Raw genomic sequence first — 11,310 nt, forward strand, 5'->3', positions numbered from 1 at the left:
GCCATGCCACACTGTGCCTCCCTTTTCCTTGCCTTGCTTTGCCCTTTGCCTTGCCACGTCCTACCACGCCACGCCGTGCCTCCCTTTTTCTTGCCATGCATTGCGTTTTGCCTTGCCACGTCCTGCCACGCCACGCTGTGTCTCCCTTTTTCTAGCCTTGCCTTGCCATGTCCTGCCACGCCACACCATGCCACCCCATGCCTCCCTTTTCCTCGCCTTGCTTTGCTTTGCTGGGGCTTCTCGTGACTCAGCGTCCTGAGGTTGGTCCTCAGAACACTTAGAGGTGTTCCCGATGATGAATGACCCCACACTCTGTTAGCTGTTTCTGCCGAGAGGGATGCGAAGTTGGGCCTTCCCAGAGGCAGGTTTGGAGGCTTTCTGAGACAGCTGGAAAGCTGTGATGAAGGGGAAGGGGAGACGGGGCAGCTCGTGGCTGTGTGGCTGGCCCCAGGCCCCTTTTCTGGCCTCCTCATGTCCAGAAGAATGGCGCTGAGATGGGCTCTTGGCTTGAGAATCACCCTGGATTCCTGTGGAAATGCTTCACTTCCAGAGCCCCTCAGAAAAGCACCTCCCTCTTGCATCCTCAGAGGTGGGAACTGCGGCCTGTTCTCTCTCTAAGGAGCATGGGGGTAGTGCCCAGTGGCGGCATTCTCTCCCGTTGGTTGTGTTTGGTGCAGCCTGCCGCAGCGAGTCCTGGATGCTCGGCCCTCGGGCGGGAGGTCATGTCCGGGGCTCTGCAGATGCCTCAGTGCGGGCCTGGGGTTTTTCCCCTGACCCGCATTCTCTCTGGTGTGCAGGTATGGGGGAACCTTTCAGAATGTGTCAGTCAAACTGCCCATCACACTCAACAAGTTTTTCCAGCCCACGGAAATGGCTTCCCAGGATTTCTTCCAGCGCTGGAAACAGCTGAGCAAGTGAGGACCCTGTGCAGAGTCGGGGGCGGGGCGGTGGAGATGGTGGTGGTACCGGGCAGCCTCGTGGCTCTTTCTGACTAACTGCTCCTGCAGTCCCCAGCAGGAGGTGCAGAACATCTTCAAGGCCAAGCACCCGATGGATCCAGAGATCACCAAGGCCAAGGTAACATGGGCCCTGGGACTCCCATGAGGCCTTGGGGTCCAGCCCCTTCATCGTGCAGGTCTAGAGCCAAGGTTCTTTCCGTCCTTTTCAGTGATTCCCTGACTTTGATCTCCTAAGAATTCCCAGGTTTACCAGACTAGGGATAGCAAGAGCCCGTGTGGTGTGGGCTCTGACCTTGCCTGCGACACTCTGAGCCTTGCTTTCCTCCTCTGTGAAACGGGGAAGCAGCTCCTGCAGCAGGCAGGCACCTCTGAGATTTCCTCAGTTCTCTGTCTGACCTCTGCCGAGGGGTGGGTGTGGCGGTATCGCCCCTCTCCCCAGGGCTCGCGGGGTGGTCCAGGGCCTCTGGCGTGACGCTGTCTGCTCGCTTCCTCTCTGTGGCTCAGCTTTGGGCCTTGCTGTGCTGGAGCTGTCCGCCAGACGTCCGGGGGCTGCCTTCCCTGGGACGGTGGTGAAGGGCTCATGCTTGCATCTCCAAGGGAGGCCTGCTGTTCCGCCACACGGCACTTCATCGTCCCCGTCTCTCTCGGACAGATCATCGGCTTCGGTTCCGCTCTCTTGGAGGAGGTGGACCCTAACCCGGCCAACTTTGTGGGGGCTGGCATCATCCACACCAGGACGGCACAGATCGGGTGCTTGCTGCGCCTGGAGCCCAACCTGCAGGCCCAGGTGAGGAGGCGGGAGGGCGTGGGACAGCGGGGAGGGCGCGGGAGGGTGCTGCTGCTGCCCCACACCAACAGCCTCTGTTTTGTTTGCAGATGTACCGGCTCACCCTTCGGACGAGCAAGGAGACCGTGTCCCAGCGTTTGTGTGACCTGCTGTCGGAGCAGTTTTAACGAACGGGGACGCGGAATCAGTGCAGTTTGTGCGTGTTTTCCTCCTCATTGTCTCCATTATCCCCCTGCAAATAAACATACCTTGTACCCCAGTGTCTGAATATTGCCGTGTGCCCGAGGACTCCCCCCACCCGCGGTCCGTCTAGCAGATGGAGCGCAGATGCGCGGTGTCGGAAGGGACTCGGCCCCCGTGCCAGCGGGACAGACGCTGTCCGAGACGAATCTTCGCTTGCGTCTGCCGGGAGCGGAGGCTGCGGAGGAGGAGAGGCTTGGCCATGAACAAGAACACTGAGCGTTTTCAGGGCGATGGGGGTCAGGGTCTGAGCGCGGGGGACGGGGCAGTAACCACCCTCACCGCCGCAGCTGCTCGATGGGGTGGCTCGTCCGGGGGCTTCTCTGCCACTTTTGTCTCGTCCGCCTGCCCGCCGCCAGGGTCCCAGGCAGCCCCGGGGCATCTGCAGCGACCTCCTCGGGTCGCTAGCTTTTACAGCACGCATGTAGGCATGAGCTGGGCAAGGGTCAGCCTTCAGGATCTCGTGGTTTCTCTGACTCCTTGGAGGAGAGGAGCCATGGTTTGAGGCCACACAGATGGGTGAGGCACCTGATGGGCAAGCAGGTGCCCCTGTGTTAACCCTCAAAACGTGCCATTCTCAGAATCGTTAAGGGAAATGGAGACACTTAGCCAGTGTGGTCCCCGGCTGTCCTTTGGGAGGGCGATGGGCCTGGGGCGCTGGGATGGGGCCGTAGCACCCAGATTGGTGGGTTACTGCAAGCTGAGGACAGAGGGCCAGGTCCTGGGGCTGGGCAGCAGCGGGAGGCCCTTTCGTGCCCATGCTCACACTGTGCAGCCCGAACATGGGCTAAACCGTGGCCCAGACCCCGAGCAGACCCCGGCGTCCTCTCGTGCTCACCTGGCTTTGGTTTGTGTGGTTGGAGACTGGATGCAGAAGGGAGGAAGGCTGAGGGTGGGCTGGGGCCGAATGTCCCAAAGCGTGACCCCGCTTCCTTCCCGTGGACCCCCACCCCAACCGCAGGCGTCTGAACCCACAGAAGCTTTGTGTTGTGGTGCCGTGCCTCAGCCTTGCCGGAGTGATGTGCCCTGTCCTTGAGCTCGTGGAAATAGTATTATTGTTCAAAGTGCAGTATTTAGGCATCACCGTGTGAAAGGCACCGAGTGCTCTGCAGGACCCACCTTGTGCTGGCTGCCGCGGGGTGGCTTCTGCCAGGTGGACATACCTAGCGTGGACAGTGACCAGCTCAGCCTAGTGTCTCTGCCCTCACCCCTTCCCCCCAGCACCTCCTTTACCCTCAGGACTCTCATTATGACATTTTGAAAACCCGTGAATTCGTCAGAAAAGTGTGTTATCTTTTAAAAGAGAAATAAATGGCTAGAACAGACTCGGGGTGTCTCTCTGGTCCTTGCCAACGCGATTCCTTGCAGACCCTCTGCCTCCCAGGGTGAGGGCAGGAAGGACCAGGCCCTGTGTGGAGGTGGGCTTCATGGGCACTTGGTTACCGCGGTCCTTGTGGCTTTCGGGGCTCGGGATGGCGGCTGGGACCCCAGAAAGGCCCAGCCTCACCACCTGGTGTCATGCTGGCCTGGCCCCGGGGAATGCTAAGATGAAGCTGGGGGCTTGAGGCCCACCATGTGCAGAGGGAGAAGGAAATCTGGCTAGATGGGACCCAGGAGGGATGAGGGCTCAAGCATCTGGACTGGAGGAGGCAGAGGGGGAGGGTTTAGGTGTGGACCAGCCTGGGCCGTGTTGGAGACTGGCTGGAGTCAGACAGCCGAGAGGCCCCCTCGTGGCCCAGGATGGGGTTTAGAGGCACAAGGGAGCCCAGGGGGGCTGCCTGAGCTGGGAAGTGGCTTGGCCAGAGTTGGGAGCAGAGTGGTGGCCATGTGCCTGGACGGGATGGAGGGGAGGGCATGGCGGCCGATGGAAGGGGATTCCGAGGTGGTCAGCACAGTGAGCTGCTGATGCCCTTCTCTGTAGAGCCCAGGGTGGGGGTTTGGGATGTGCCTACAGGATGTCCTGTTGGGATTGAGGTGCCAGAGAGGAGTGGGCTAGGCGTTTCAGTCGAGGAGCCATCTGCTTGAGATGACGGGGGAGGAGAGAAGCAGGCCCCGGACAGAGTCCCGGTGTACGCCCACATGGATGATGGCGGTGAGGGGTGTTCCAAAGGCTGCAGAGAGGGTGAGAAGGTAGTTTGGCCATCGATCAATCAGTAACCTGGGAGTGGACCATCTCAGTGAGCCGTGACGATGAAGCCCGGGTTTAGGCCAAGACTGACAAGTGAGGGTTGGGCAGGAAGTGGAGGGGAGAGCTGGCTGTCTTCCTAGGGAGGAGAGTGGGAGCCAGCAGGAGGGAGTGGTATGGGGCAGTGTGTGGGAGGGCAGTGAGGGTGCGCCTTGGGCCATGGCGCTTTGAATGTGGGGGTCTCGTGAAGACCTCAAGGTCCCAGACCCTTTTGGGTCCATTGGCCAAGTCTGGGAGTGCCTGGGGGTGGGGGGGGAGCAGGGTGAGGCTGTGGTGAAAGTGAGTCTTCAGGGACAGTCGAGAGAAGAGGGTGGCCCAAGGGACCAGCCTCATACAATTTGGCTAATCCAGCTAAAAAGACTGAAAGAAAGAATGCTCAGGTGGGAGGCACCAGGGCCTGGGTTCAAATCCTGTTTCTGAGTCTTACCTGGGGCTAGTCAATTAACCTCTCTCCCCATTTACATGGAAAAACCAAATGAGCATTTAAGTGCCTACTATGTGCTAGGTGGCAGCTGGGGGCCACAGTGCACAGAGCTTTGGACTTTGAGACAGGAAGATACTTCCTGGCTGTGTGACCCTGGGCAAGTCACTTCACCCTGTGTGCTTCAGTCTCATCTGTAAAATGATCTGGAAAAGGAGACGGCAAACCTCTCCAGGATCTTTGCCAAGAAAACCCCAGCTGGGGTCATGGAGAGTCAGACACGGCTGAAAACGGCTGAACAACCAAGTGCTCCATGGGGTGCTACGCCCCGGCCAACGATCCTCACAACTCTGTGAGGGAGGTGCGATTGTGATCCCCATTTTACAAATGAGGGAACTGAGGCAGAGAAGTGAATTGCCCAGGGTGAATGTCTGGGGCAGGGTTTGAACTGGTCTTCCTGATTCCAGGGGCACTGTAGCCACTACATCACTTAGCTGGCTCGATGGTTTCTAAGGTCTTGCCCAACTCTGGTTGATCTGTCTGGACACTGAGGGGGCAGCTCAATGGCTAGAGCACTGGGAATCAGGAAGACCCGAGTTCAAATCCTACCTCAGACACTCACGTACCGCTGTGTGCCTCAGTTTCTTCATCTGTAAAGTGGAGACAGTCATCGCACCTCCCTCCCGCGTTTGTTGTAAGGATCCAATGAGATGATAATAGCACAGTGCCTGGCACATAGTAGGTGCTATATGAGTGCTAGCAGCTGTTACTATCATGATGCTTAATAATCATTGTTATTGGCCTGAAGAATCGGTGCCCCCCCCCGCCCCCGCCGCGGACAACAGCCACCGCCCAGAGGGGAGAGATTCCATTTACTTTATTAAGTCTAGTGAAGATCTTTTATTTAGAAAATTGACATCTAACCCTTAGAATACAGGAAGTGGAGGCGCTGTCCACGCGCGGGGCCGCTCCTCGTCCTCAGCTCCTCACCCTGGCTCTCCAGCCAGTGTCCCCGCCTCTGCTCCAGGGCCTTCTCTGGCCCTGGCCCTGGCCCTGGCCTTCCTCCAGGGTCCTTTGCCTACGGGGCACAGCTGCATTCTGAGGGTTAGGACATGGGAGGGACGATTTACAGGAAATGACGAGGTCCCCCTTTAACCAGTTCGTGGGAGGTCGGCAGGGAGTGGGCCGCCAGATCTCCTGGGTGGCTGACCCTCCGTCCAAATGACCCCATCTCTGGGCAGCCAGCAGGGAGAGGGCCAGTCCCAAAGCTGCGCAGCTGTGGCGGGTGAGGCCAGGCCTTGGTAGCAGGAGAACTGGGGACGCGAGAGAGCGCGGCTCCCGGCGTGGACCCTCGCGCATCCACGGCACTTTGCAGAGCTCGTCCTCAGGCTTCACAGCGCTGCTGGTTACACACACAGCTGCTGAACACTTGGATTTGCACCACGAGCCGCCTTCCTGGCCGCCCCGGGTCTGGACAAGGCAGCAGGAGGTCTTTGTCGGAGGTGGTGAGTGGGGAGCAGCAGCCACAGTGGGTCTCCGGCTTCATGGTGTCTGTGCTGATTCTGGACAGAGCAATGAAGAGAGGTCAGGCCTGAGCTGCTCCCCCGCCGACAGCTGACAAGGCCTATCCTGGGCTCAGGACGGTGGGGAGGGTCTGTGGCTGCAGCGTCGGGACTGGCTTCCAGGGGATCCTCCCACCAGGGTCACGGGTGTCCTGGAGGTTGGCCTGGGGCTGATGCCCTCCCCCCATCTTCACTGCACAGCAGGACTTCTTAACCCTTGGTGTGCCATGGAACCCTCTGACAGTCTGGAGAAATCTATGGGTCCCCTTGCCGAATAGGGTTTTTAAGTCATTGAAGAAAGGCTAACTAAAGTGAGAGGCTAAGGGAAATACTTATTTTTTTTCCCCTATCCAGTGACCCCTGAAATCTCCCCAGTTTTACAAGGAGCAGGTTGGGACCTCATGAAGGAGGCTCCCTCTATTCTGTTGGAGGTGGGGTCGCGAGGTTCTGCCGGCTGTGGGGGGATGGGTGCCTGCCTGCTCATCCACACCGGGAGGGAACTCGGAAGGGGTGCTGGCTATGAGTTCTTGACCTCAGCAAGGGGGATGCAACATTCCTCCTCCCAACCCCAAGAGAGAAGGAAAGTTGGATCAGGAGCCCTGGGCAGCGGTGGGGGGCGCCCTGAGGCTCACCTGGTGGAGGAGGGGCAGTATCCTTCACAGCGGGTCAGGGTAGCATTGGCCGTGCAGCCTTGGAAGGTGATCTCTTCAACGTACTCTTTCACACTGCAGGCACCTGCTGGAGGGAAGGGAGAGGGTTCAAGAGAGCACGAAAGTAGCTGGAGAATTAATGGGGCCGGGAAGCCCTGTGAGATCTGATAGCCAGCGTGTGTGCACGTGTACTCGTGTGCATGTGTGCTCATGCGTGTGTACTTGTGTGTGTGCACATGTGTATGTGCGGACGTATGTGTGCATGCATGTGTGCATTGTGAAATGTATGTGTGTGCATGCACAGTGCACATATGAGATGCACAGGTATGCAGATATCTGCATGTGTGTGCATGCACTGCGCACTGTGTAACATGTATGTGTGCATGCACATGCACTTGTGTGTGCATGGCATGTGTGCGTGTATGTGTGTGATACATTGTGTGCGCGTGCAATGGTGCACGTGTTGTGTTGCACACGTGTGCATGTTTGCACGCACTCACACACGCACTGGCTGGCAGGACAAACAGCCTATACCCAGGACAGGCCAGTCCTTGCCCAGAGGCTCTCGCCTTCCTTCTCCAGTGCTGACACCCATCTCTTCCCACCACGACGCCTCTGGTTTCCCAGACTCGCCAGCTCTGAGCTGGAGAGGACGCAGAAGGAATCTGGACTCACTGAGGCCTGACTGGGAGCCTGGCTCATTTCCTCCTGCCCTCTCCTCCCGGGCTTGGGAGGTCTCTGGGGAGCCCCTCCTCCGTGGTGTTCCTGCGCCACCAACCCAGGACCAGTCCCCTGAGTGTCTGTGGGCGGGCGGCTTCTCCCTGGTTCTCTCACTGAAGGAGCGGTCGCCTCATCTCTGGGCTTCTTTAAGGCTCTCCTGACCACCCTGTGACGTCGTGGTCTAAAGGTGATTTGTCCCCATTTCATAGATTGGGAAATAGGCCCAGGGTTTGCCCAAGGTCATATATAGTGAGGTGGAAGCAACATCCACGTGAAGCCAAGCCCCCGAGGCCCTTCTCCTGTCTGCGACCGGGCTTTGGGTCCCCCAGCCCCAAATGCACACAGAGGCGTCTGCAGCACAGACTAAGCGTGGTGTCCATGAAGCGAGGCTCCCCCGCAGTGTGGGCCTGTGGATGGGCTGGGCTGGGGGGGGTGCCTTCTATCAGGCCTCCCCCCCGCCCCCGTGGTGAGGACAAGGACAAAGGTGGGATCCAAGAGAGGTCCCTTTTATGTCGCACATGCTGATGGCTTCCCGTTGGCGTGACAGCCGTGCAGACCCGAGGGATGGGGGCAGGGTCCCCCGACTCTTTTCTTCTCCAGGCTAAAGATCCCAGTTCTTCAGCAGATTCCCTTTTGGTATGAACTGAAGGCCTTTCGCCACGCTGGTTGCCCTCCTCCTCCAGATGCTCTCTAGTTGGTCATTGTCCTTCTTAACCTGTGGCCCCCAGGACTGAGGAGGAGTCCATGTGCAGCCTGGACAGGGTGGGGCACAGCTCCGCCTTGATCAGCCCCCCTTAATGTGGCCTAAGATCAAAGAAGCCTTCCTGGCTCATCTTGAGGGTCCACTGAGACCCTCAGATTGTTTTAGACAAATTACCGTGGAGCCAGATCGTTCCCATCCTGTACTGGGGAGAATTTTTTAAATCTGTGTGTAACACACTCTCTAGATTTATTTCTCTTAAATATCATTGAATTAGATTCAGTCTAATTCCCTTATCCAGATCTACTGGGCTCCTGACATCTGGGACCTTAGCTATTATTTCTCCTAAATTTCTTTTTGCACTTGAAAATTTTGCTAAGGCCGCTCTCTCTGAATTTATCTAGGTCCCTGATGCAGGTGTTAGCTTGTGCAGGGCCAAGCCCAAATGCTCGGGTCCTGCCTGTGGAGGCCTCCCACTAGCCATTCATGAAGACTCTTTGGGTCCAGCGACCTAGCCATTCTGAAGCCCCTTCAATGAGCTGTCCTTTGGCCTCTGGTCTCCATCTTGGAGTGAGACCGTCTCTCTGCAAAGTCTGGGCTTATGTCTATGTGTCTCCATCCCTCCCCTCATCGATGCCAGATGAGGAGGCTCCATTAGTGTTGCCCTTGGAGATCGCTGCTTCCTTTTCTGGCTAGTCATGAGCCATCCCTCTAATAAAAGTTTCAGAGTTGTGTCAAGAACCACAGTCTAGCTCCTGACCTAGCGTTCGCTGACTCCCTTCTCTTCCTTTTTTGAGACCTGGTCCATTTCCCCTTTTCCAGCCCTGTGGTAGCTCTCCTATTCTCTGCACCCTTGCCAAGATCACTGAGGGATGAGCATGTTTGTTTTGGCCAGGCAGTGGGGTTAAGTGACTTGCCCAGGGTCACACAGCTAGTAAGTGTCAAGTGTCTGAGGCCAGATTTGAACTCAGGCCCTGCTGACTCCAGGGCCGGTGCTCTATCCACTGTACTACCTGGCTGCCCCTGGGATGAGCATCTGGACAGAACACATCCTGTTCAGGAAAGGTAGCTCAGAAGTGTACAGCGAGAGCCAGGAGGCGGTCAGAGACCACCCCTTCCTGCCCCCATGCTTGGACTATGGAGTGAAATGAACACAAGGTAGGTAGCCAGTGAAATTACAAGGGTGTAAGTCAAGTCTGAGGAAAACCAGGCTGTCCCAGGAGTGGGTGACAGACAAGCTTTCTGGCTCAGACAGGAGAGCAATGTGTTTTCTGCCAGAATTCCCATGTAGCCTGAAGGTCTAAAGTTACCATGAAGAGGGGAAAACACAAGATAGCTTGGGGATTCGCTGAGGACAGGACTTTGCTTTCCCTTCCACCCAGCCCCCCACCCCCATCCCCCACTCAAAGGCAGCTGAGACCTGATGGGGTTGGAGAACCTGAGCTTATCATGAGGAAGCACGAACTTACCAGTTGAACTTGAGGTCACACTGCTGGCTGCAGAAGAGAGTGAGCTGTGTGGCCCTGGGGTGGAGCTGCTCCGAAGTGTGGATGGGGCTGCAGAAGCTGAGGTCAGGCTTGTGGTGGGGGAAGAGAAGTGTGTTGATCCAAGGGTGGTGGACACCACACTTGGTGTGAAGACTCGAGTGGTGTGCGTAGTCAACTGGGACGTGGTAAACGGAGTGGAAACAGTGGATAGAACTGGGGTGCTGAAGGAAGTTCTTGGGGTAGACACAGCCACAGGTGTCATGGAAGCAGGAGAAGGTGGAACCATGCTGGAGACAGAGGGAGCAGATGGGGAGGGCATGGTGGCTGGGTGAGAGGGAGGTGAGGAAGCTGTCCCTTGGGATGGGGAGGGAGTGAGGGAGGAATGTGGGAAGGAGGACACAGGTGTAGTGAGAATGGTGGAGAGTACAGTGAGGGCGCTGGGAACGCTGGAAGGGGGAGAACCTGAAGCAGAAGTGGACCTAGGAAGGGAGGAGGAGGAGGAGGAGGACAGGGTGGGACCTGGGGAGCCTGTGCCAGAGGGAGGGACTGTGTGAAACTCAGTAGACATGGAGACATTGGGAACCACAGAGGAAGTGGTCTCAGACACAGTGCTGGATGGGGGGTGAAGGCTGGGTGAGGGCACAGGAGAAATCAGAGTTGTCCTGGCTGGGGGTTCAACTGTGGAAGCAGTAGGAGAGAGGCTGGGCAGTGAGCTAGTTGGGCCTCTGGAGACAGGGGAAGATGGTGACGAGGTAGAGGACTGAGAAACATGGGGAGAGGTGGACATGACAGAGGTAAAGCTTTCTGTGGTGGAGGATGGAATGACCCCACTGGAAGATGTGAAATATGAGGTGGTTCCATGAGTGGATAACAAGGGAGAAGTGACAGGGCTCATAGGGGAGGAAATGGGCTTGGTTGGAGGGAATGTGGTGGTGGTGAGGGAAGAAGGCATTATGGATGAGAATCCCACTGGGGTGGAGGCAGTGGGACCAGAGGTAGTGGGTGGTGGACCAGTGAGAGTGGTGGAAGAGGTGAGGAGAGTCAGGGGGACAGCATGAGATGTCATAGTCGGCTGAGCGACAGTGGTGGACGTTGATGAAGATAGACGATGTGTAGTACTGTGTTGTGTATGCGTAGGGGATTGCGTTGGAACTGTGGATGAGATACCATCAGTGCTGAAGGTGAGAAGAGACGTGACAGTGGGATGAAGACTGGACATGGTATGGAGGGTGCCAGGGTGGGAGATGGTTGTACCAGGGGTTGTGGCAGTGGTGGTGAGCAAGTCAGAAATGGGTGCAGTGCTTGTGTGTTTGAGTGTGGTGACTGAGGATGTGGTAGGACGTGTAGATGAAACTTGAGTTGTGCTTTGAAAGGGGCCTGTGTGGAGCAAAGTTGTGGGTGTATGGGAAGACTGGGTTGGTGTCCCTTTTGGTGTGGACTCAGTGGGCCCTGTGACAGTGGGTATGGTGAGTGTGGTGAAAGAGGTGTGCATGCTGGATGGGACAGCTGATGACGTTACTGTTGTCTGAGAGATAGTGGTGGACGTTGGTGAAGATGGATGGCTGCTTGTTCTGTGTTGTGTGTGTGGAGTGGATTGTG

The 11,310-nt window shown here is 57.2% G+C and overlaps 2 protein-coding genes across 2 annotated transcripts in view; one reads left to right on the forward strand and one right to left on the reverse strand.

The window, feature by feature from the left end:
* Positions 1-3,311, forward strand: part of AP2A2 (adaptor related protein complex 2 subunit alpha 2) — a 50,646-nt gene extending 47,335 nt beyond the window's left edge. The window contains exons 22-25 of the mRNA XM_027860198.1: positions 798-914; positions 1,008-1,077; positions 1,612-1,746; positions 1,836-3,311. Of these exons, the coding sequence (XP_027715999.1) occupies positions 798-914; positions 1,008-1,077; positions 1,612-1,746; positions 1,836-1,913 (400 nt within the window). The 3' untranslated portion in view covers positions 1,914-3,311. The remainder of the gene's footprint in view (positions 1-797; positions 915-1,007; positions 1,078-1,611; positions 1,747-1,835) is intronic.
* A 2,650-nt stretch (positions 3,312-5,961) lies between these two features.
* On the reverse strand, positions 5,962-10,777 carry LOC114041642 (mucin-6-like). Its single transcript, XM_027860200.1, has 3 exons — positions 9,694-10,777; positions 6,787-6,892; positions 5,962-6,154 (listed from the first exon to the last, which is right to left on the reverse strand). The coding sequence occupies exons 1-3, from the start codon at positions 10,775-10,777 to the stop codon at positions 5,977-5,979; spliced, it is 1,368 nt and encodes a 455-aa protein (XP_027716001.1). The 3' UTR covers positions 5,962-5,976.
* Positions 10,778-11,310: the final 533 nt, after the last annotated feature.

This window comes from Vombatus ursinus, unplaced genomic scaffold (genome assembly GCF_900497805.2).
Source record: "Vombatus ursinus unplaced genomic scaffold, bare-nosed wombat genome assembly UNPS02014176.1, whole genome shotgun sequence".
In the NCBI taxonomy this organism is placed as follows: domain Eukaryota; kingdom Metazoa; phylum Chordata; class Mammalia; order Diprotodontia; family Vombatidae; genus Vombatus; species Vombatus ursinus.

Excerpts from the sequence above, each read along its gene's own strand:
- LOC114041642 (XM_027860200.1), bottom strand. The coding sequence starts at position 10,777 with ATGACATCTCATGCTGTCCCCCTGACTCTCCTCACCTCTTCCACCACT. Across the intron at positions 6,893-9,693 it reads TGTGACCTCAAGTTCAACTG|CAGGTGCCTGCAGTGTGAAA; the intron begins GTAAGTTCGTGC and ends CCTTCCCTCCAG. Across the intron at positions 6,155-6,786 it reads TACTGCCCCTCCTCCACCAG|AATCAGCACAGACACCATGA; the intron begins GTGAGCCTCAGG and ends TGCTCTGTCCAG.